Source organism: Musca domestica, unplaced genomic scaffold (assembly GCF_030504385.1).
Source record: "Musca domestica strain aabys unplaced genomic scaffold, Musca_domestica.polishedcontigs.V.1.1 56, whole genome shotgun sequence".
NCBI lineage: Eukaryota > Metazoa > Arthropoda > Insecta > Diptera > Muscidae > Musca > Musca domestica.
The window spans coordinates 2123193-2149567 of record NW_026712356.1 but is presented as its reverse complement, the minus strand read 5'-3'; the positions used below and the strand labels follow the sequence as shown (position 1 = coordinate 2149567).

At 34.8% G+C, this 26375-nt stretch overlaps 1 protein-coding gene across 2 annotated transcripts; it reads right to left on the bottom strand.

Annotated features, from left to right (window-relative positions):
- Nucleotides 1–967: 967 nt before the first annotated feature.
- LOC101900563 (methylthioribose-1-phosphate isomerase) lies at nt 968–23315 on the bottom strand. Of its 2 annotated transcripts, XM_005185555.4 has the most exons (7): nt 23193–23315; nt 22987–23127; nt 13096–13309; nt 2164–2399; nt 1904–2112; nt 1665–1828; nt 968–1598 (listed from the first exon to the last, which is right to left on the bottom strand). In XM_005185555.4, exons 3-7 carry the CDS (start codon nt 13225–13227, stop codon nt 1269–1271), a joined length of 1071 nt encoding a protein of 356 aa, XP_005185612.1. In that variant the 5' UTR covers nt 13228–13309; nt 22987–23127; nt 23193–23315; the 3' UTR covers nt 968–1268. The 2 variants fall into 2 exon arrangements, with proteins under 2 accessions (XP_005185612.1, XP_005185613.1); XM_005185556.4 differs by lacking the exons at nt 22987–23127; nt 23193–23315 and adding an exon at nt 18151–18307.
- Between the last annotated feature and the right edge of the window lie 3060 nt (nt 23316–26375).

Below are 26375 nucleotides of genomic sequence, written 5' to 3'. Positions count from 1 at the left end.
GAAAAAACTGATAGTGTCATTTCTTTATATTTGGAGGGAAAACCACAAGTGGCTATCACCAGAGCACTCTAGCATTTAAATGTGTATAAATCTTTTGTGTCTCGTACCATCGCTCGTTACCGTGATACTGGTAGCGTAGCCCGACCTCAAGGAAGTGGACGGAAGAAAACAACAACATCGGCAGAAATGGTTCGAAAAGTGAAGAAGCGACTTGATCGAAACCCGCGTCGAAGTGGCCGAAAAATGGATCGTGAGCTGAATATATCGCGATATTTCATTCGGCAAAAATGAGCTCGGGATAAAGCCATTGAAATTCCAAAATGCGCAAGAACTTACACCACGACTGCCGTTCGCTTGGCCGAAAGTGGTCAACTGCCGAATTTGGTTTTCTACGATGAGAAAACATTCGTTGTCCAGCAGTTTGTAAACAAACAAAATGATCGTATTTACTTGCCAAAGAGGTCAGCTGAAAATGTGCACCTTCGCCGGCCATGGTGATGGTGTTGGTCGCCGATGGTCGCTGGTCGATGGTTTTCACAGTGTCTTCTAGGATAAAAGTGTTTTTTTTATAGATTTTTTTTTTTCGAAAAATAGAATTTTGAAGAATACATTTTTAAGGAATCGTAGATTTTGTAAAAAAATCAAGATCTTAACACCATGTACAATGTTAGTCCGTTGATAGTGGATTTTTATAGAAACTGATTTCAAATGCTTTCTGGCAAAATATCCTGCATTTTTTTAAAATATTCACTGCCCTTTGTTAATAATACAAACCTTAACTTTTGATACATACCCTCTGGATGTGGGTTATATATATTTTGGGGCGTCATTGCAATCTGGTATTAAATTTTTGTACCACCTGATAGCTTGCATATATATTATTAATAATTTTTCGATCACAATATCAATACCATCAACCTACATTATGAATACCGACTATAAATAAACCTTGGTATAACAATATTCATTTGTCTTAGCTCATATATATTCATATGTATTAAAAATGTTGAGCAATATTTATTTTTAGCAAAATAAAGTACAAGTATTGATTAACAATATCACAACTAAAATGGTTAATGTGTATTTATGTATGTATATAAAAAATGGTGCTATAAAACTGTAATTTATATTAATTATTGTATATTATTTTATGTTTTGCAAATAATGGATTGGTTTCTTTTTTCGATCAAGGAAGCATCTAAACTTTTTCTTAATTGTATATATTAGGGGGAACAATTTTGTAGTATTTTGTTGAACTTAACACTTAATTACAAATCTAATAAAGCACTAATTTCTTCTTTTAATTGTTGCGGTTTAAAGACGCCGCGTTCAGTGATGATGCCAGTAATTAGGGATGCAGGCGTAACATCGAAGGCAGGATTCCAACAATTAATGCCAGGTGCTGCTATTCTATGTTCACCGACATGGGTCATTTCACGATCGGGTCGTTCTTCAATGATAATATGATCACCACTGGGTATTTGCAAATCTATTGAAGTAAGGGGAGCGGCAACAAAAAATGGTACACCATGATGTTTGGCAACAACGGCTATTTGATAGGTGCCAATTTTGTTTGCTGTATCGCCGTTAGCAGCAACCTGAATATGATGAAATAAAAGAAATAGTTATTTTCTATATGTTTGAAGTCAATAAAATGTACTTACCCGATCGGCTCCCACCACCACAGCTGCCACATTTTTGGCACGTAACAAGGCTGCCACCATACTGTCCAAAACCAAGGTGGCTGGAAGTTTATCATGGACAAGTTCATAGGCTGTTAAACGTGCCCCTTGGTTATACGGCCGCGTTTCGGTACAGTATACATGTTCTAAAATCAAGAATTACGAATGTAATTGCATTTGTTATTCAAAATATTATTATTATTATTATTAAATGTTGTTACCCAATTTTTTTAGTTCATGTAATTTTCTAACAACACCCAGCGCTGTGCCATAACCAGCTGTAGCCAATGATCCAGTATTGCAGTGTGTTAATACTCGGACAGGGCCATCTTTGGCGGCACTTTCTAACACAGCCTTAGCGCCATTCGCTCCAATGGCTTTATTGTCTGATATATCCTTTTGCAGCATCGCTTCAGTGATATCAAGGAATCTGTAATGGAAAATGTTTTAATTTTTGAATGTGAAATATTGATTGGCTTACTTTTGTTTCATCTCTTCGACGTTGACACTCTCATCTTTTGTCAATTCATTTGCCAATGAAATCAATTCATCAGCTGCAATTTTCATATTCACTGCCGTTGGTCTGGCGGAAACCAGATAATTGAGCTTTCCCTCAATTTCCTGCCGCAGGGTTTTCTTTGATTCATATGTTTCTGGAAAAATTTCAACTGCCAATGATAGGCAACCAACAATGGCAATGGCTGGTGCACCGCGGACCTGTAAGTAAACGGAGGTAACCATAATGAAAATATTATCACGTGAGAAAAATACATAGCCTAAGTCACATACACAACTGCACAATTTCTCGTTTTATCTTTAAATTTAAGTGACCTAACTAACCTAAATTCTGAAATACTATTTTTATAAAAAATTTTGTTATAAAAAATTAGTTATGCGCTTTGAGATTAATGATTTTCAAATCTCGTGTAACCCATCCTGCCGCTAAACAGCTGTAAACAGTTTTATTTTTTTTTCAATTTATGCCCGGCTTTGGAAATGGAATATACAAGTGCTCCTTATTCTTTGGTAATTACGAATGGAGTCATCACTAGTATTACCAAAAGTCGTTTCCAGGCTTTAGAAAATAAATCGAACTTTTTTCCTTTTTTTACTGGAAAAAGATAACTGGTCTGAATTTTGAGAATTTATCAATAGTCAAGCACTGGAGAATGTCGTTCGAGGTATAGTTACAGCTGAAGCCGAAATAAGAATAAATTAACAGCCAAGGACTAGCTGCGTTATCCTAGCCCTGCTGATCTATTAAATTGGAGGTTAACAAAAATGAGGTATAATTGGACTTTTATCTTAACACTGGAAAATTTAACTGGCCCCACGTTTTCGTGTAGCACCCACTTTCGGGTACCACCACTAAAAGTTGTATCCATAAACTTTGTTATGCATATTCTCTATTATATATATATAAAATAAAAGTAGACCGAGAATCAACGCCCAGATAAAACGGCTGGCGCTGTAATCCTGAAATATTGCTTTTTTGAGATGAAAAAACGATAGGATAGCTGAACCAAAGGAAATTTGAGCTTTAAGGTTACAAAAATGGTACATAACATCTAAACTGGTACTATATAATTAGAAAAATGGTGCTGGAATCCCGAAATTTGATATTTAGGTCTCTGTTGGTATTTGACCTTGAGATATAGAATTGGTTTTGGAAAGGTCTACTACAGGGTGAGAAAAAAGCTGCAACAAAGTCAAACGCCATAATTTTTAAACTTTTTTTCCATTTTATTGAATGAAAACAAAAAATGTAGGAAATAGCATCAAATTTTAGAATAAGTTTAGATTTGTTCGAATTAGTCACATTTGGCACGAATTATTGCCTTCAAAAGGCCAATGAAACCGTCACACGCTGCCCGAATGTTGCTCTGCGGTATTTTGGCCCATTCCCTGCGAAGTGCCTGCTTGAGGTGATCGACGCTATGGTATTTTTTAGTGCCAACCTTGCTTTCCAAAATACTCCAGACACAATAGTCCAACGGATTGGTATCAGGAGATTTTGGTGACCATTGTGCGTTGGAAATGAAGCGAGGAACCTCATTTTGCAACCATTCTTGGGTGCCGCGTACTGAGTGCGATGGTGCTGAGCCCTGTTGGAATGTCCAAGGTCTGCGGCCAAAATGTTTGCGTGCCCAAGGCTTTAATACACCCTCCAGAATATTTTCGCGATAATATTCGACATTTATTCTGATACCACGGTCAATTAATACGAGCGAAGAGCGACCATCTGAGGGCCAACCGAAGATGCACACTTTCATCAGCTGACCTCTTTGGCAAGTAAACACGATCATTTTGTTTGTTTACAAACTGCTGGACAACGAATATTTTTCTCATCGGAGAAAATCAAATTCGGCAGTTCACAACTTTCGGCCAAACGAAGCAACCATTTCGCTATCCTGAGCTCATTTTTCAATATTAGTCGAATGGAATATTGCGATATGTTCAGCTCACGAGTCATTTTTCGACCACTGCAACGCGGGTTTCGATCGAGTCGCTTCTTTATTTTTCGAACCATTTCTGCTAATGTTGCTGTTTTCTTCCGTCACTTCTTTGACGTCGGGCTACGCTACCAGCATTACGGTAACGAGCAAGACACAAAAGATTTATTCACATTTAAATGCTGGAGTGCTCTAACGATAACCACTTGTGGTTTTCTTGAATTCCATCACGAATAACTTTTTTTCTGGAAAATTCTAAACAAAATGCTTTTGTACGCTTGTAAACGAGTGGCTTAGAAATTACAGCAGTCTGAAGTTGGTTGCATTTTTTTCATCTCACCCTGTATATATAGCCTAACCCTATGGAAATAATATATAAGTTCTCCTTATTCTTTGGTATTTACGAGTGGAGTCATTGCTAATATAGAAAACTGTATTGCATGTTGAACAATGAAGTACCACAGTACGCCATACATTTTTCACATTTTGTAGCCAAGACAGACATGCGACGTTAATTAACAACTTGAACCACACTTCATAACTTTTTTCACTAGAAAGGCAAACTGGTCTGAATTTTGTGAAATTATCACTAATTACCCATTCACTGTATAGTAAAATACCCGATGAATGCGGGGTAAATGCCAACTCTATTCAAAACTCTTAATCAAAATCAATTTATTTGAAGAACGAAGTGAAGACCTTCAATATACGCAAAATTAAAAGATACATTAGTAATATGATTATACAAAAACTAGAGCCAATGTAGCCCATATTTTACCCAATACTCCCCACAAAGGAACGTTTAATCAGTCGCCAGGAGCATTCTTCTCATAGTCTCAAAGACAATATTCATGAAAAAAAAAGTAAGCAAAGGCTACAGTCGAGCGGGGCCGACCGTTGAATACCCTACAACACTATAATAAACGATACAGTTTATATAGGCAAGATACTCGAAAGAATTCCACACAAGATATTGTGACAAATAATAAAAGAAACCCATCAGGTTTCGTTCTCTAATTTTCAAATAATAGCAACTTAAACTAATTTGCTCATTTCCAATTTATTGGTAGATGTTGCACTTAAATGGTCTTCCTAAATCTGGAACCAATATTTCCCAAAGACCTATAATCTCTCAGAAGTTGCAAAAGATTAACATTTATTATTGGTTTTTGACTGAAACGCATCTATATGAGATACAGACATTTGACTATATTCTTCAACGAAATCAGCGTTAACGAAATAGTCAGAAGTGCGTCTTTCCTGTATTTGTGAATTCTCCAAAAAGTCACTGGAATGGACATTTTCGTATTTTGTCTACAAAAGTTGGCAAACTCCTTCACACATTGAATATTTTTGGATGGCCATCCAAAACTGCTTGGCTTTTGCAATGTCCGGTAACCCCCATAATTACGACCTGCTGACAATTTTGCAGTTTTTTTTATTCTGACCCTCGTCTTATCTCCATGCAAAATTTCGTAAGGATCGGGCCATAAATGCGATCTGTATATGATATCCTGATATTCTAACTACTTAGTTTTGTTAGCTGTAGAAATATTACCAAATGTTTAATTCAAAATGAAAATATGCCAAAAATATGACAAAATTGAAAAAATATGAGAAAATTTTACAAAATCAATATTTTCATCTTTAGAGAGATATTTTTATGCGATTTTTTTCGACGTTTTATGTTTCCTGCCAAGAGGTCATTCTGAATTAATGAGAACTGTCGAAATCAGTTCAGCCGTTCTCGTTATATAAGAGATTTTTCAAGCATATCTTCTTTGGTAAACATATATATCGCACATATTTTGCTATATATCCGTTTTGTTGGATGTTAACATCAATATAAAGATCAGAAGTAACCTTGTCATGGCTTTGTGATTTCGCCGGGATTTAAAATATTCGCGGTTTAATGAAAAATTTTGAATTTTTTCAACAAAAAAGATATTGTCTATTTTACCCGCTAAATATTATCCGATGACCACCCAAATAGGTAGGCTTCTTGCCAGCCCTAAACTCTAGCTACATGCGAAATTTCGCGTCGATTGGTCTATAATTGCGACCTGTAGAGCAAGTGCAAAATCAGGATTTTTTTCAGTTTTTGGTCCATTTCAACCCCTAAATATTATGCGATCATCACCAAAAGAAATAGGCTTCTATTCTGACCATAGCCCCACCTCCATTTTAAATTTCGTGAAGACCGGACCATAATTGCGACCTGTAGAGTGATTACAAATTAACATGGACAGACGGACAGACGGACGGACGGACATACATAGCTAGATCGACTCAGCTCGGCCAGATAGGAAGATCCATATATACTTTCCTATGTGGGAAATCAATGTTTCGTGGTGTTACATAATTTTTGGGCCAATCGAACTTATAATACCCCCAACACATAGTGTTGTAGGGTATAAATAGTATTAAAAATTGATCAATGTTGTCGTTCTTATTTTAAAAAAATTACTAAACAAGCAATAATATATACCAAAGGTAGTTTTTAAATTGAATAAATTAAACAAAAATAAACATTTTTAACAAAAACGTGATTTCATGTTGGAGCACCGTTTATATCACTGTATAAAAGAAATAAAAAAAAACAATTTGAAAAAAGATTTTATCTCTAATCTTGTTTAACTTAAAACAACATAAGTGACAAAAATAATCACAACACAAATAAATCATAATGTTTGCAACGAAACTGTCCATCACACTTCTCGGATTCCGTGTTCACTTAAATCTAATATATTTGAGATCCATGTGATTTGCATAACAAAATCAACGATTCGTACACGGCATGCGACCTCTGAGAAAATACAGATAAGAGATAATTTATTTTAAAATTTCTTGGAAAAAATAATACAAAAAAGTTGTTAACAAAATAAGAGCAAAAGTGATTCTTGTTGAAAGGGGTGTCGGCCATTTCAGTGTAGGAAAAACGTAACTGTCCATCTGCGTTCACTGGAATCTTTGTATTTGGGATCCATGCAATTTTCACATCAAATTCAACGATGTATATACGGCATACAGATAAAATAATTTATTTTAAAACTCTTGAAAACGATATCAACGAAATAAGAGCAAATGTGATCCTTGTGTGTACGTAGTCCAATCACCAAGTATATTATGTAAAAATTAAACCAAAAGTACAAAAAAGTGATGCACTCCGAAAAACCACTTTTCAATTTCATATAAGAATTTTCCTCAGATACACTACCCTTTTCGAATAAACTAAAATATGAACCATGACATGAAAAATGTTCTTTGGTCCGAACTTTTAATACTCTCCCCCATGAGATAAAGAAAATCTTAAAAATAACAGTATCGGCATTCAACATTCAGACGAGTTCAATTTAAAACCGAAAATGTCATTAAACATAAATATAAACAACTATTTGAACTATACGTGTTCAAATACCACATTGAAGAAAAATGCATTAAAAATGTGAATAAAATCATCTAAATGCAGAAAATAAAGACCCATCGATATATGGCGGCTATAGGACAACGTGTAGAAATTTATCTGCTACACTGATAGGTATCTATTGTGAACATCTAATACCAAATTGACACTAATTTCACCATTTAAAAATAATAATTGTTTTTCCTTAAAATTACCTTTTGTGCGAGTGTACAAGAAACAGTAGATCGAGGGGTGAATATTTTAAAAAGAATCAATGAACTACTACGCATTTTATAAGTGTTATGAATTTTCAAAATTTCGAAGCTTTTTGGGGTAGGTACCAGAAGTAGTGGTCCGATATTGCCTATTTTCGAACTTGACTCAAGATTGATATTAATTTTACGTTTACAGTTTCTTCTTAATATTTTAAATGTTTTGGGGGAACGTACCAGAAGAAGTGGACCAATATGGCCATTTTCGCAAATCTAATATCAGAGAATCATTTCACATTTTATAGGAGTTGTGTTTATTCAAAGTATTGAACTTTTGTGGGGGATTTACCAGAAGGATTGGGCAGATGTGATCCAGTAAAAATATAACGATGTGCAAAGTTTGAAAAAAAAATTAGATAACATTTGTAAGGATAACAAAAGGGGAGGGCGGTCTTAATATGATAAAAAAAATTAGGACGTGCAAAATTTGCATAAATCGTATACTTCTTTCAAAGTAATCGTGCACTCCAGCCAAAGATACATTTCGGCCTTAACTGTAGGCCCTCCTTTGCCATACGGCTCTGTGTATAAAATCGTACATACAGGGTGAGATAAAAAAACTGCAACAAGTCAAACGCAAACTAAGTCAAAATGTCGGAAATTGCATCAAATTGTAGAATAAGTTTAGATTTGTTCGAATTGGCCACCTTTGGCCTTCAAACGGTCAGAAGCTGCCCTAATGTTGCTCTGCGCTATTATGGCCCATTCCTGGTGAAGCGCTTGCTTGAGGTATTTGGTATTTTTTAGTGTCAACCTTGCTTTCCAAAATAATCCAGACACAATTGTCCAACGGATTGGTATCCGGAGATTTTGGTGGCCCTTGTTCGCTGGAAATGAAGCGAGGAACCTCATTTTGTAACCATTCTTGGGTGGCACGTGCTGAGTCCTGTTGGAATGTCCAATGTATGCTACCAAAATGTTTGCGTGACCAAGGCTTTAATACACCCTCCAGAATAGTTTCACCATAATATTCGGCATTTATTCTGATGCCACGGTCGATTAATACAAGCGGACAGCGACCATCGGCTGTTATGGCAACCACACCATCCCCATGGCCAACTGAAGATGCACATTTTCAGCTGGCCTCTTTGGCAAGTAAACACGATTTTGTTTGTTTACAAACTGCTGGACAACGAATGTTTTCTCATCGGAGAAAACCAATTTCGGCATTTCACCAATTTCGGCCAAGCGAAGTAACTCTCTAGCTCTTTTGAGACTATTTTCATTCAGTTGCGGTGTAAGTTCGTGCACTTTTTGGAATTTCAATGGCTTTACCCCGAGCTCACTTTTCAATATTTGCCGAATGGAATTTTGCGATATGTTCAGCTCACAAGCAATTTTTCGGCCACTGCGACGCGGGTTTCGATCAAGTCGCTTCTTTACTTTTCGAACCATTTCTGCAGATGTTGCTGTTTTCATCCGTCCACTACCTTGACGTCGAGCTACGCTACCAGTATCACGGTAACGAGCGATGGTACGAGACACAAAAGATTTATTCACATTTAAATGTTGAAGTGCTCTAACGATAGCCACTTGTGGTTTTCCAGCCAAAGATAAAGAAATCACACTATCACGCCTGAATTCCATCACGAAACACTTTTTTTTGGAAAATTCTTACCAAAATGATTTTGTAAGCTTTTAAACAATATAATGAGCTGTCACTGGAATAATTTTAACAGCTGTCGGCTTAGAAATGACAGCAGTCTGAAGTTGGTTGCAGTTTTTTCATCTCACCCTGTACTTTAAAACACATCGATCCATGATTTCTGGCAAAAACATTTTAGAATAATCCGTTATAGTCAGAATTTGGCGCATGGAAATATCTATATTGGGTCTACATTGGGCGCAAAAATTAACGAAATTGGATTCCGCACAAAAAACCAACAAAAAATATACCTTTATCTCATATCATATTTCAACCCCCCTATATTAGTTCTCGCATAAAAATGTTGATCAACGCCCCCCTACAAAAGTTGTACATAAATAATCCTATCCTATTAAAAGTTATTATTTAACTTGTTTTATTGAGTTTGAATAAAATTTGAATATCTTGCAATTTTTCTTTCGTCACGCTAAGTAATTGCTAAATCATTTGCAAATAAAAAAATATCACTAATTTTCTTCCCCTTTTCAACTCAGCAATTGAGCAATTAATGCTATGCCATCTTCTATTAAATATCTGACATATATGTATATACAACGTATTCAAATCCCATTCTCATTCATCAGTATCGTCATCATATTTCTTCATTAAATCGTTCAACGAACGGGTGTTCCTAGACCCCAAACAAAATCATACATATCTACTGCATATTCTGGCATAGGAACATTTTTATTGTCGTCTAGATTCTAAAAAAAGATTTTTGTTTGATGTGAATTATATTTTAAATGCTGCTAAAAATACACAAGATTTCTAACAATATTCAATTGTTAAATAAAATTGTCGTTGACATTTGTTTATTTTTCTGGTTGGCATATTTCAAATTCTTAGTTTTTTAATAACTAGCGCCAAATCAAAGAGAACCTATAATAAATTTTCATCATCATCATTGTTGTCTGTTGTTATTTTTGCCATGTATATCAACCAAAGTGGATACAATACGCTCAATGAAATCATGCCAATGAATAATATAATAAATAATGCTGATAAATATTTGTCGATTGTTTATATATTGTTCGTTATTAACATTTGTCTTGTCCAACTATTCTTTGAAATGCACTGTACCTACAATATAGAACCCAGGTGCCAAGCAGAATGCATTTCAAAATTTTTGTAAACTGTTTTAAATAATCAATTTACCTTCTAATTACCCAACAAAATGCAAAATATGACCGCAGCATGATTGCAAGGGAAAGACAAAGAAATGAGGAAAAAATAACAGCACTTTCACAATAAGCAACAGAGCTCCTCATCATCATCCACCACATGTCATGTCATTGCTCATCCTCATATCTGATATTATTTATCTATTCTTTGGTATGTTTATTTTGATGGTGAATACATCACAATCAGTGTCAAAACATAAGTGATGACACTCAACACAATAGCAGTGTAGATACAGACGTTGTGGCCAAAGCCATTTTTGGGTATGGTATTTTATTGATAGAATTGTCTGGTCGTCATTAGGTATTAAAATATGTCAACATATGCGATTTCAGGAATTTTCTTTTCCGGTCGTGGAGTATTGATTGATGGTAGTAAACACCGATGAAAACTGTTAATAGTAACAGTAAATTACCAATATTTAATTTCCAACAGGTCATGCCCCAGATTCAGTTTGCCGTAATAATTCCACGTCATAGTGGTTCACAGACCTGGTAAAATCGGGTAATGTTTGAACGATTATAAATATTTGCATAAGTTTTTATTGAAGAATATATAACTCAAGTCTACATTCTAATTTGAAATCTGAAATTTTGGGATACATTGAAGATTTGTGCCACATTTAAAAATTACTATATTTGGAATTCTCCAAGCCAATTTTAGGGACATTTAAAATTTTTCTACGAAATTGACATTTTCTAGCCAAATTGTTTTTAATATGGTATTAATTTTATAATTTTTCTTCGAGAATATTTAATGGGCTTGTAAAAAATTTACCAACGTATCGCTCATTGAGTTTCGAGAAAAACGCATTTTAAATTATCGCATGAAATTTTCTAAAATACAACTACATATCAACAATTTTTGCAAGCTAGCAAAAAATTTAATTTTTTTACACACCCCATGTCCCTGCCCATATATAACCCACTCCGATTTTTAAATGAAGAAGAATCTTGGATGATGTAATCTAGTTTCAATTAGAATGAGGTGTGTCAAGTTTGAATCATACCGGTTCAGATATAGCTATAGCTCCCATAAAGGATGAAATGAAAAAACTGCAACCAACTTCAGACTACTGTCATTTTTAAGCCACTAGTACGACAGCTGTTAAAATTATTCCAGTGACAGCTCATTATATTGTTTACAGTCGTAATAAAGCATTTTGGTGAGAATTATCCTGAAAAAATAATTCGTAATGAGTTCAAGCGTGAAGTGTGATTTATTTATTTTTGGCTGGAAAACCACAACAGCCGATGGTCGCTCTCAGCTCGTATTAATCGACCGTGGCATCATAATAAATGCCGAATATTATCTTGAAAATATTCTGGAGGGTGTATTAAAGCCTTGGTCACGCAAACATTTTGGCCGCAGACCTTGGACATACCAACAGGGCTCAGTATAATCGCACTCAGCACGCGACACCCAAGAATGGTTACAAAATGAGGATACTCGCTTCATTTCCAGCGTACAATGATCTCCGGATACCAATCTATTGGACTATTGTGTCTGGAGTATTTTGAAAAGCAAAGTTGGCACTAAAAAATACCAAAGTGTCGATCACCAGCGTGTGCAGCAAGCAAGTGCTCCGCCGGCAATGGACCAAAATACCGCAGAGCAACATTCGGGCAGCATGTGACGGTTTCATTGGCCGTTTGAAGGTCATAATTCGTGCCAAAGGTAACCAATTCGAACAAATCTAAACTTATTCTTATGCTATTTCCGATATTTTGTGCTTTCATTAAATAAAATTAAAAAAATAAAAATTATGGCGTTTGACTTTGTTGCAGTTTTTTTTTATCTCACCCTGTATGTTGTTGAGGAAGACTCAATTTTATGTAGCCAAGGTGTAAATCAAAAGAGGGGATCTCGAACGCTCACAAACTATAATCTTGCAAATAAAACGTGGGACGTGAAGAAATGATAAATTCTCAACTGGGAGGAGTAGGAAGATGACACGCTCCTTGTTAAAGATCTGGACCATTTCCGACAAATACAATGTACACATGATGTCTTAAACACTGACTTCTTAAAAATGTGGAAAACCGCCAAACAACGACTGACACCGGACATGATATAAGCGATAACGACAACGAAAAAATGTAGTAATACTGTACCACAGCACAGCGATAATCGTAATACTCACTACGATTTCTAGTGATCCGTATGCGGTACATAACTATTTCCGCTGTGCTCCGGTACAGTATCACTAAAATATTTTTTATTTAATATATTATTTTAGGCTTAACATACAAAATGTAATACTCCAAAAAAACCATTCATTCATAGAAGACACTCAGATAACCATGGGGCGTATGATTTATTTAATAATAAAATGTAATACAAAATATTTCTTATACAACCCGGTGCACCAATAATTACACAATCTAAACGTGTTAAACTAGTGGTTTCTGGTAACCAATTTTATTTATACCAGAAATCAATAATCAAAACAATAACTCACCTGCATTTTATTTATAACTTTCCAACCATCCTCAACGCCTTTCACAGCTACATATTTCGATTGTACCGGAAGTAATAGCTGATCCAATATTTCCAATTTACCGGCTGAGTATTTAATCGATTGTAAAGACATATTTACAATTTGTTGTGGTTAGTCTTTTTGTTGTTGCTGTTGTTCACGCTATTTACACACAAACACCAAAAGTCAATATGAACTGAAAAATATATACATACATATACAAATATTGTAGATAAATTGATTCAAGTATGCGGTATTGATACATTAGATTGGGATAAAAAAATGTGTTAGTTCAAAGGAATTTACACTTGTTTAAAAAAATTGTAACTTGGATTTTAACTAAAATTAATTATTTTTACTATCATTTTTCAATTAATATATTGGCCAGACAGCAAGTTATTTCAGTAATGTTTTTCGACCCACTTCAGTACATTAAATATTCAGATGAAAATATATTTGGCGCGTAGGCTTCGGCATAAAAATTGAAAAGGCTATCAACAATTTAATAAATCATTAAAATTATGTGGGAAAGGAAATTAAAATGAAATTATTACAAATTAAGCGACAAATAACAAATTTATACTTATGCCCTACAACACTATGTGTTGGGGGTATTATAAGTTTGATTGGGCCAAAAATTATGTAACACCACGAAATATTGGTTTCCCATATAGGAAAGTATATATGGATCTTCCTAGCTCGCCGAGCTGAGTCGATCTAGCTATGTATGTCCGTCTGTCCATGTTAATTGGTAATCACTCTACAGGTCGCAATTACAGTCCGATCTTCACGAAATTTAGAATGGAGGTGGGGTTTGGGCCAGAATAGAACCCTATTTCTTTTGGGGATGATCTCATAATATTGAAATGGACCAAATACTGAAAAATTTCATGATTTTGCAGTTGCTCTACAGGTCGCAGTTAAAGACCAATCGACGCGGAAGTTAGCAAGTGGCTAGAGCTTAAGGCTGGGCAGAAGTCTTCCAATTTTGATGGTAATCGGGTAATATCTAGTGGGTGAAAATGCCATGACACTTGTGTTAAATAAAATAACAATTTCCATTAAATCGCGAATATTTTTAATCCCGGCGAAATCACAAATAGAGGAACAGGTCAAACCGTTACGTAGATGCCGATAGTAAATATATCGGATATATATCGAAATATGTACAATACATATATACAAAGGAAGGGGATGTTAGCTAAAATGCTTATATCTCAAGAATGGCTGGACCGATTTTGACAAATTTTGTCAATTCAGAATGCCCTCTTGGCATAAGAGAATAAAATCTAAAAAATCGCATAAAAATGTGCCAATAATGGTGTTATTATAGATTTTGTAGCATTTTTTGACATTTTTATATTTTTTTCATATTTTTTATCGCATGCGATTTTTTCAATTTGACTTATAATATTGAAATGTACATTTTGTAAAATTTTTTCACCTTACAATACGGGTTGGGGTTATTATATACAGATTGCAATTATCGTCCGAATTTCACGAAAATTTTCACAAGGGTAGGGTTAGGCTCAGAAGAGCTATTGTTTTCAAAGATGACCGCAATATATTTAGGGGTTGAAATGGACCAACCACAAAAAATGTTCCTGATTTTGCAGCCGTTATAAAGTCGCAAATAGAAACCAAAGGACAGCGGGTAGTATGGAACACTACTTTTGTGTGAAAAAAATACCAACATTACTTACAGGCGATATCCGAAATACACAAAAGGCGAACTTCTGGCTTTTTTTATGCTGATTTCGTTGATAAATATAGCCAAATATCGTAGACAAGCAAATAATTTAGATGGGTCTTAATTTGTAGATGCAGAACGGCTTCTTGCTTTTGGAGATGATTGCAAAATATTAATGGGCTCAAATGAACCAAAACAGAAAAAAATACTGATCACACAATTGATGCTAATGGACATGTCTGTGAAGAGAGGCAAAATGGTAAGGGCAATATCTGGGCAGTGCTCCATAACAAAATTTCAAAAGCGAAATCTTCCAAAATGGACTTGGATATAAGGGTGCTTCTAACATATTGTAGTGTTGTAGGGTATCACATAGTCGGCCCCGCACGACTATAGCCTTTGCTTACTTGTTTTGTATTTTGTTTGGCATTAACACCCTACAGAATATATTGCAAGATGCATAATTGGCCATGTCTTGACTGATATAGAAAAACAAGTTATATGAAATCAGTCGGTATTGCCGACAGCTGCATACCCTCAGCCAATGTTTGGTTATTTAAATATATTTAGACTTGCAATATGATTATTTAAACTGCGGACCCTTCATGGGAGAGGTTCGTGTCTGACATAAGTCTGATAAAAATACTAAAACGTATCACGTCTGGATTTAATATCGACTACTTGCTCCACTTTAAATTAGATATTTTACAATATTTCGAAAAGTTCACGTTTTATGAGAGTTGTGATTATTTCAAAATTTAACCCGTTGTGTAGAGTTACCAGAAGGAGTAGTCCGATATTGTCCATCTTCACAACACATCTAGCAAATGCCGTGGCAATTTCATTGTATTTACGCCCTCTTTTGTCCTCATGGAAATTTGAAACAACTTTTAATCAAAAAAACAGGTAAAAACGCGTTAAGTTCAACCGGGTCAAACTTTTTATATGAAAGGATCGGGATTGAACATTGAGTCCACTTCCACTTCTAGTGAAATCAGTTGGTAAAAAGTAATGTCGATAGTTGCAGTTTTCTGCTATAGTGGTTGTTAAAGTCTCATGCCAAATTTTCTTCAGGACATTGCATCCCCTTTCACTTAGCCAGTTGCGTTGCAATCTCCAGTAGTAATGCTGGTCTATCATTCTGAAGAAATAGCACAAAGGTGGCCTAATCGAGTTGTCGACCTCAATATCAATTGACTCGGATCCACATCTTCCCAATGAATTTGCCACTTCACTACCAAAAATGTTGCAATAGCCCGGAACCCAACAGAGCTTGATGGACGATATAACCTTAATAACCTGCCCTCTTCTATCAATAAGTACCGATGTAGAATAACGGTAGACACATTGGCTGGCCATTGCAGTATAAAACATATGACCTCGAAATGGGATGACAGTGGTTCTGTCTACTGTAGACTATGAGCAGTTAAGAACAGGTAGAGAAATTAAATTGAAAATTTTCTATGCAGATATCCAATATTATCAAACAGTAGCTACAGAATGAGATTTGATTTCTTTATATTTGGCACGCGTCGCAGTGGACGAAAAATGGCTCCTCAGTTGAACATATCGTAATATTCCATCCGGCAAATATTGAAAAATGAGCTCGGGGTAAAGCCATTGAAATTCCAAAAAGTGCAAGAACTTACACCCCAAGAGAAAGAAAATAGACTCAAAAGAGCTAAAGAGTTGGTTCGCTTGGCCAGCAGTTTTTAAACAAACAAAATGATCGTGTTTACTTGCCAAAGAGGTCAGCTGAAAATGTGCATCTTCGGTTGGACACCAGAACTCAAGCGAAGGCCATGGTGATGGTGTGGGCCGCCATAACAGCGGATGGTCGCTCTCCGCTTGTATTAATCGACCGTCGACCGCCACGCAAACATTTTGGCCGCCCAAGAATGATTAAAAAATGAGGTCCCTCGCTTCATTTCCCGCGCACAGGGGCCACCAAAATCTCCGTTGGACTATTGTGTCTGGAGTATTTTGGAAAGCAAGGTTGACACTAAAAAAATACCGCAGAGCAACATTCGGGCAGCGTGTGACGGTTTTATTGGCCGTTTGAAGGCCATAATTCGTGCCAAAGTTGTCCAATTCGAAAAAATCTAAACTTATTCTAAAATTTGATGCTATTTCCGACATTTTTTTGCTTTCATTCAATAAAATTTAAAAAAAAATTAAAAATTATGGCGTTTGACTTTGCTGCAGTTTTTTTATCTCACCCTGTATATGCTATATTTAATACGAGGAAGAGACAAACTCTAACGTTCTTCTCAAACGTAGATCTCATCATCAATTAAAGGTTTGCTAAAAGCATCTCATGGCTAGTTATTAATTTCTACAGCCCTTCCTTCTTTTTTGCTGCTATATCATTCCTGTCACCACCACATTTTCTTCCTAGGATGAAAACAAAGGACCAAAGGTTTCCGATTGAAGCAGCTGCCGGCTGTAGTGCAGATGCGCATCTTGAAAACAAACCAAATGCTAATTATTCCACTTTTTGGGAAATTTGGCAAAGGCGTTTGACTTTGTAGCAGTTTTTTATCACACCCTGTATAAACTGTTTGAATACCAATTTTCCTTATAGTGTCGTTTTAATAACAAAATCCTTAATTAACCCTTAAGTATCCATGTAAAATGCAAGTGTCTTTGCTAATAAAACTTTTAAATTAAACACGTCAGTTCCAAAATTAAAAAAAAAAGTAATTATTTAAAAAACCATAAACATATGCAAAACTACACAGTTTTTATTTGATTCTTCTTTAAAGCACCTCACTACATAAACATGCGTAGCGCCAACAACAGTTCAGCTAAAAACTTAATCTCGTGCCAAAAAACACTAAATTTCAAATAAGAAAGAAAATTGAAATAAAAACACTTTCACATGAATATTTTGGCATTAACGATTATTGACTTTCAATTTGCACGCTATAAATGACAACAACTCTTGTTGGCTGCTGATCATTGAATGTTGGGCCAGACATCGGTCCGATGGATGCTTTCGTACCAAACGGCCAGATTTTCAATACGAAACAATAATATAGCACATCCGAAAAAGACTCATTGATTTTTTGTGTTGATAATTAAAAACATTTTAAGCCATGAAAAGTGTTACGCTCGAATAAGAATACAGGATGGTGACAACAACAACACCAACACTTTCCCCATCACACACAGAAAGATCAATGGCCAACATTTTTTTAATCAGTAGTGGAACAATTTTTTAAATTAAATTTTATTGAAACAATAGTATCACAACAACAACGTCGACGAAAGTTTGGAAATTCTTAATAAATTTTATGATTTTTTTTCTTTACTAAAAAAGACTGATTAACATTTTTTTCTCATACCGAATCGAAATTTTTCAAAATAAAAAATGATCACGCGCAACTTTTGTACCGTCCGTTGAACGTTTTGTAGGCAACTGAAATAATATTCTCTTGATTTGTTGTCACATTTTGAAAGTGTTTTTCCTGCTATTGAAGATAACAGAATACATCTCACTCTCACCGCGAGTGACTTGAGTGTCTGTCTGTTGTGTCTAACCTAAAGAGGCTGATAGTTCTGCTTACAATTCATTTGAATGTGAAGATATATCATCGTCAGTTTGTTGTGCATTCTTTTCTTTGGTTTGTTTTTATTTCATTATTTTCAACGAATGTTCAATTTGTCGTTGAATTCGTTTCCTAATACAAATTAACATTCATCAGGATGTCGTATTTCACAAGGGAATGTCTCCCAATGACTGAGGCACAATTTAAAATCACATAGACTTTTTATAAATTTGTTGAGAGGTTGATAAAAGTTTTACTATAGAAGGGTATAACATTTTTATACTACTCCACATCTGATATTGGGGGAAAAATATATGCCCTCATTATACAGGGTGAGACGAAAAAACTACAACCAACTTCAGACTGCTTTCATTTCAAAGCCACTTGTCCGACAGCTGTTAAAATTATTCCAGTGACAGCTCATTATATTGTTTACAAGCGTACAAAAGCATTTTGATGAGAATTTTTCAGAAAAAATGTTATTCGTGATGGAATTCAAGTGTGATAGTGTGATTTCTTTACATTTGAATGGAAGACCACAAGTGGTTATCGTTAAAGCACTCCAGCTTTTAAATGTGAATAAATCTTTTGTGTCTCGTACCATCGCTCGTTACCGTGATACTGGTAGCGTAGCCCGACGTCAAGGAAGTCGACGGAAGAAAACAGCAACATAAGCAGAAATGATTTGAAAAGTGAAGAAGCGACTTGATCGAAACTCGCAGTGGCAGAAAAATGGCTCGTGAGCTAAACATATCGCAATATTCTATTCGTCAAATATTAAAAAATGAGTTCGGGGTAAAGACATTGAAATTCCAAAAAGTGCACGAACTTACACCGCAACAGAAAGAAAATAGACTCAACAGAGCTAAAGAGTTGCTTCGCTTGGCCGAAGGCGGTGAACTGCCAAATTTGGTTTTCTCCGATGAGAAAACATTCGTTGTCCAGCAGTTTGTAAACAAACAAAATGATCGTGTTTGCTTGCCAAAGTGGTCAGCTGAAAATGTGCACCTTCAGTTGGCCACCAGTACTCAAGCGCCGGCCATGGTGATGGTGTGGGCCGCCATAAAAGCCGATGGTCGCTCTCCGCTCGTATTAGTCGACCGTGGCATCAGAATGTATAAAATCCTTGGGCACGGAAACCTTGGTCGCAGACCTTGGACATTTCAACAGGCGCCACCCAAGAATGGTTACAAAATGAGGTTACTCGCTTCATTTCCAGCGCACAAATATTCGGACAGCGTGTGACGATTTCATTGGCCGTTTGAAGGCCACAATTCGTGACAAAGGTGACCAATTCGAACAAATCTAAACTTATTGTAAAATTTGATGCTATTTCCGACATTTTTTGCTTTCATACAAAAAAAATTTAAAAAAAAATGTACAAATTATGGCGTTTGGCTTTGTTGCAGTTTTTTATCTCACCCTGTACATATATTTTAATTTTTCCATTATTTGGCATTTTATTTGTAATCGCTCAAAGCCAGTCGCCAGTCACTTATAGAAAATTGAAAATAAATTGAATACAATGGTTACATATTTTAAAAAGGGTCGGCACATAAACTTATATTTGTTCCCTAAGGATAATATAAATTTGTTTCATCAGTATATCACTTCATAATGATTGAAAACATCTAGTTTAATAAGAACTGACATATTTGAAGTTGGCATCTCTTCTTGGAATAATGATAATTATAATGACGACAATGATAATGGCAATCACATGTTTTTATTTGTTTAATAGCAAAACAGAGATAAGCTAGCTGATGATATGTTAAGGTTGACAGTTTTCTTGCGACACAAACAAATCACTTATATTTTGTTACAAAGAGTTTGCTGTCACATATACCGGACAAAATCATTGTCAGTTGGACAGAAATTAGCGTTTTGTATATGTCGTACGTAATATACAGTTAATAAGTTGATTTTTCTCAATTTCATATTTTATTAATATTACACCAAAGACAAAAACGTGTACACGCGTTAATATTGTCTACTACAACGTGTTGAATGGGATAACACCATCATATATAATCTGCAGCTTGGTAAACACTTTCATTGTTGTGATGATTATGGGGCAAATATAAAACTAAATCTTATCTGTTAAAAAATATGAAACAAGTAAAAATGATACAAAACCAGACATAAAATAATTAAAACAAAACTTAAGCATCTTGGCATCATGGCTAGGCATATTCATGTCAAATTATAAAGGGAAACGGCAGAATTGGAGTGCGGCTCTGCCATCCCTTTATGAAGTCACAAAATATGCCATGCGAAGACTTCAAGCTGTTTATGTACTCTCATCTTTAATGTGTTGGGGGTAAATTTAAAATAAAATTTTTATGATAAATACCCGGTTTTGCGCGAGATCGACTTGTTTCCTCTCGATCTACTAGAATTGCGCAAATAATTTTCCGCACTTTTCTACATCTTTCTATGCAAGATCTTTCATGATTCGTTTCGTACGATTCTGGAATCAGCTCCCACCTGCGGTGTATTTCGCCGGATGTTTGAAAACTTTGCAGAGCTATTGGAGGTTAACGATTTATTTTTTGATGCTATATGACGATACTGCTGGTAGCGTAGCCCGACGTCAAGGCAGTGGATGGAAGATAACAGCAACATAGTCAGAAATGGTTCGAAAAGTAAAGAAGCGACTTATCGAAATCCGCGTCGCAGTGGCCGAAAAATGGCTCGTGAGCTGAACATTTTGCAATATTCCGTTCGGCAAATATTGAAAAATGACCTCGGGATAAAGACAATAAAATTCCAAAAAATGCAAGAACTTACACCGCAATGGAAAGAAAATAGACTCAAAAGAGCTAAAGAGTTGCTTCGTTTGGCCGAAAGTGGTGAACTGCCGATTTTGGTTTTCTCCGTTGAGAAAACATTCGTTGTCCCGCAGTTTGTAAACAAACAAAGAGGTCAGCTGAAAATGTGCACCTTTGGTTGGCCACCAGAACTCATGCGCAGGCCATGGTGATGGTGTGTGCCGCCATAACAGTCGATGGTCCCTCTCCGCTCGTATTAATCGACCGTGGCATCAGAATAAATGCCGAATATCATCGCGAAAATATTCTGGAGGATGTATTTAACCCAAGGCTTTAACGCAAACATTTTGTCCGCAGACCTTGGGCATTCCAACAGGACTCAGCACCATCGCACTCAGCACGCGCCACCCAAGAATGGGTGCAAAATGAGGTTCCTTGCTTCATTTCCAACGCACAATGGCCACCAAAATCAACCAATTCGAACAAATCTAAACTTATTCTAAAATTTGATGCTATTTCCGAAATTTGTTGCTTTCATGCAATAAATTTTAAAAAAAAAATGTAGAAATTATGGCGTTTGACTTTGTTGCAGTTCTTTTTTTTATCTCACCCTACAAATGCCAAGTTGAAAGGAAGACCCTTGGTGTAACCCATGAGATTTCAAAAAGATACGCTCATGTGGCAAGATTGAAATTGTTCTGTTCAACTGTTTCAAAATTTCAATGAGGTGATCTCGCCACAATTTCTTCATACTCTCCCTGACTAACCTATTCAACTGAACCGTCCGTTTCGTGAGTCTACGATGAACTCACGTAGGTTATCACAATCATTCGTTATTTTCACTGGCGCCCTTTGGCCTGATATCGAGTATGAGCCACTTAATATAATATAAACACTTCAGGTGATTTAGTCACCAATTACGCTTATGCTCTGGGAACTAAATGTAAGTTAATGTAATACGTTGCAAATTCAATAACGTGGTAGGCTGCAATTGAGTCTCGAAAAATTCTATACGATTCATAAAATCCACTATTTTACTTAGCAGTTCGTTGAAGATTCAGGAGTCTGATATTGAAGTTGTTGTTGGCGATGTTCCATATTTTATGCCATTTTGATTACCAGCAATTTAATTGACTTGTGAATTCTGCTATAGAGCAATAAAAGTGCCTCAGAAATAAACCTAAGCAAATATGTTAGGGTATGTGAACACGCTTTCGTGTTTACCTTTTCAATGCGCTTTGTCGTAGCGAAGATTCTGGGTGAGATGCAGTAGTATGTTATACCAGCCCCCAGCCCCATCAGATAGTGTCATACCAAATCTGATGTTGTGGCAAAATGAAAACGCCAAGAAATTATTGATGGTCAACATGAACCTATTAAAGACATGAAATGTGCAACGGACTTATTTTTATACTAAAAACAAAAGAGACACAACACAAATAATAACAAATTACATTAACAATTGACGTTGACGTCGTCAACTGAAAACACAAGCTATTCTCCTGACACGGTGAATCAACTGGTGGTTGTAGCAATTGCACACATCATGCAAAGTGCAATACATACCACCAAGATTGGCACTGATAGCCCCCACCGCGGATGAACTTCTCTTTTCCCACTTACATGCATAACATATGTCAGTATGTATATTCTTTATCGATATTTTCTACTGTGACGTTAAATGGAACAATGCCAAAAATATTGCATCAAATTTAGTGGGTGACAAGGGGCTATGGATGATGTGTTTCCATTTGCCACACACAGAAAACTTTAATGGGAACATGTCAAACTGTGCGTACAAGAGATGTTTTTGTTTTTTTATTGTTTTATTTATAGACGTTTTGTACTTTTATTTACTCACCTGATATTAGTCTTTCACTAATTGTATTGTTTTATTGAATTTATAGTAGTCGGGGTGGGTGTTCCGTTGAATGTGTCCTTTAGTTCTGCCAAGCTTTTTTTGTTTTTACCGGCTTTTTAGGGATTCATAAGTCGGTTTTCGCTGCATCAATTGAATTGATATTTTTATTGTTTATTTATATATGATATGTGCCCTTATGTACTCACCTGATATTGTTATTTCACTAATTTTCCTGGGTCTAAATTATGTTATTTATTTTTTTATTTAACTGATAGTAGTTTTTTGTGTACCGTTGTATGTGTCCTTTATCTTTTTATTCTAGGGATAAGTAGGTCGATTTTCGCCCTATCATATATTCGAATAACGAAATAAAGAAGATGAAGAAATCAAATACAAAAAACGCAATTCACATGTGTAAAGTCTGTCTGATGATGGATATTGCATTTTTGACCACTAATTACTGAACGAATTTTTCACATATCATTTTGAAAGCTTAATGTTAGATATGAAAATTTATAAAAATATTGTCATAACATGTTACAATAAGAAGTTAGAAAAGCTTCGTAAAACTAGAGAAACACATCTTGAGGCTATGTCCGCTTCCTGCCAGAATTATTAAACAAGTCGCTTTCATTTATTCGATAATTTTCCTCACTTCTAAAATGAATTAAACTGCGCGAAAATAATTGTAATGCCTTGCTTTTCTTTCAAAAATATGATATATATGGTTCAATCTTTCAATTCCATGGCAAAACTGGTCAGTAGCGCGCCCGTAATTTAAGTTTCTTCCAATCATTGATTTCGAAAATATTTTGATTTTATTTTTCAAAATAATAAATGCATACATTTTTGTCCTATGGTCCTTTGTTCATTTCCGAAGAAGCCAGCCAATGACTTAAGTCAGTCAGAGAATCGTTTTATGAATTCTCTTCTTAAGATCCACATTGTTTGAATTACAATTTGTTTCTTATGGCATGCAATAACCGCGATTTTCAAATTACAAACAATTCGCATTTTTGACCACTAATTACTATTAAGAATTTTTCAAATTTAATTTTGAAAGCTGAATGTTGGCCATGGTATAATTATTATAGTTAGAAGCAAACCCCAGCTGGTTTAACTATATAGTAATACTAGTGTCAAATTCGATATGCCGTTTTGTGATTTCATTTCATTTCTTGATATACAATAAGTATGCCCTTTTTATACCCTCCACGATAGTATGGAGGGTATATTAAGTTTGTCATCCCCCGTAACACCTCGAAATATACATTTTAGACCCCACAAAGTATATATAATATAATATAATATAATATAATATAATATAATATAATATAATATAATATAATATAATATAATATAATATAATATAATATAATATAATATAATATAATATAATATAATATAATATAATATAATATAATATAATATAATATAATATAATATAATATAATATAGTATAGTATAATATAATATAATATAATATAATATAATATAATATAATATAATATAACAAAATGAAGTAAGTTGATAAAAATTTACTCAAATGCATATTATGTCTGCAGGACTTACGGTATTGAAAATGGGCAATGTAGGTCCACGTCTTCGTATAGGCCCCATATAACGGTACCTCCCGATATTGAGTATTTACCGGAACTATTTCAAATTTGGTATTTGAAGTTCGTAATTCAAGAATTTAATTTTATTTTTTTGAAAATTGCCAAATTTGAACCAAATGGTGGAGGGTTCGTTCGGAAATGAACGAAGGAGCCTAGTTTGTTCCTCCTTTATTCCTCTACGAAGAAGCCTGCCAATGACATAAGCCAGCCAAATAAGCGCTTTATGTATTCCCACCTTTACAGTTTTTTTTTACTTGTTGATATAATATTTCACTGCAGGACAATGAAAACACATTTTTTGTCTAATAGCATGTTTCCATTGGAAACCGAACAACGTTGTTCGCTCTCAGAATTAGGTACACGAATTAACCCGTTCATACGGCACGATTCGTAATTTATAGTAAAGTAATTCCTTTTTTCAAAAATTTTGTTTGTGGATTTTAATGGGAATTTATACGAAAATACATGAAATTCTCACTAATATGAATAGAAGAAATTATTGTTTTCCTCCCAAAGATTTATTATATCATTAATTTTACAATTTTCATTCAAGTTTTCAGCTTTTTGTGTAAATGTTGACATTTTGAACAAATTTTTGTGTTTTTCCATTTTTAATTTCTGCTGGAGAGACACTTGTCAAACATTTTTTCTGCCGATAGAAACATTTTGAAAATATTGCCTCTTTTGTTTGCAGTTGTCTGTGGAAAATTTAACTCGTGGACCAAATGCGTACCTCGAATGAGAGAGAAAACAAAATTTCCTTTCGTTTGAATGTACATACGCCATTCAACATTGTAGTTTTCATTCATAATTTTCAGTCTTCCCAAAAATTTTTAAATTTCATCAATTTTTTCTATTTTTAATTGTTAAATGTCATAATCTATTTTTTCGATAAATGCCCTCATTTGTTAGGGATGGGACATATTTTTTCGTTGTTCTGAGAGTGATTTGATTTGAACAACTTACAAATATGAGTGTTCGCTCAGGAAATTTTGTGTGAAGAATTAGGTAGTTTTTTCATAGTTAAGGGTCGAACAACGAATAGAGAGCGAATCAAGTGCAGTGGAAACGCCACATAATGACCGAAAAATTCTCTGTTATACTTAACAAAACGCCAACGGCGGTGGTGTGGAAACTCTTTTCGCGGTTAAGGAATGGTGACACTACATTAGGTAATATAGTGCATATTTCATGTTTCCTAAAATTGAAAAGTGTGGAATACTTTATGTATGAATGCAATTTGGTTTCAATTTAAAACGGTTGTTGCTTTTTACACGATTGCTTGAAGCCTTGAGATTTGGACCTACAGCTAAGAACTAAACGTTCATGGGAATGATCTGAAAGTATTAAAATTACATATTTTAAGAACTATTTTTCTGCATTTTAAATTTAATAATACAAATTCTAAAAATATTTTAAAATAGAATAATTTATTGAAAATTAATTTTTTCTTCACATTTTTGGACATATAACTCTGACACGATTACGTACAAAAACAAATTTGTGTGTGGTTGTTGTTACGTTTGTTGTACAACCACACTTGCTGTTACCTGCAATATTCTACCATGAATATTGGCTATGAAAATTTATACAAATTGTATGTCATTAGTTTGCACAAGATAGCCTTAAAAAATAAATAAAAAAGAGTTTCAAAATTGGTAAATTAATCTTGCAATCATGGTACAATGATATAAATGTAACCTCATTTCAAATTAGCATTCCCAGCTCTGCATTTTCTGTAATTTTCCTTTTCAAATTTTAAGGTATAAA

Bases quoted from the DNA above. Each gene is read 5' to 3' on its own strand.
- LOC101900563 (XM_005185555.4), bottom strand. From the start codon at position 13,227: ATGTCTTTACAATCGATTAAATACTCAGCCGGTAAATTGGAAATATTG. The intron at 2,400-13,095 runs GTGAGTTATTGT...GTTTACTTACAG, and splicing joins AAGTTATAAATAAAATGCAG to GTCCGCGGTGCACCAGCCAT. The intron at 1,599-1,664 runs GTAAGTACATTT...CATCATATTCAG, and splicing joins TGGTGGTGGGAGCCGATCGG to GTTGCTGCTAACGGCGATAC.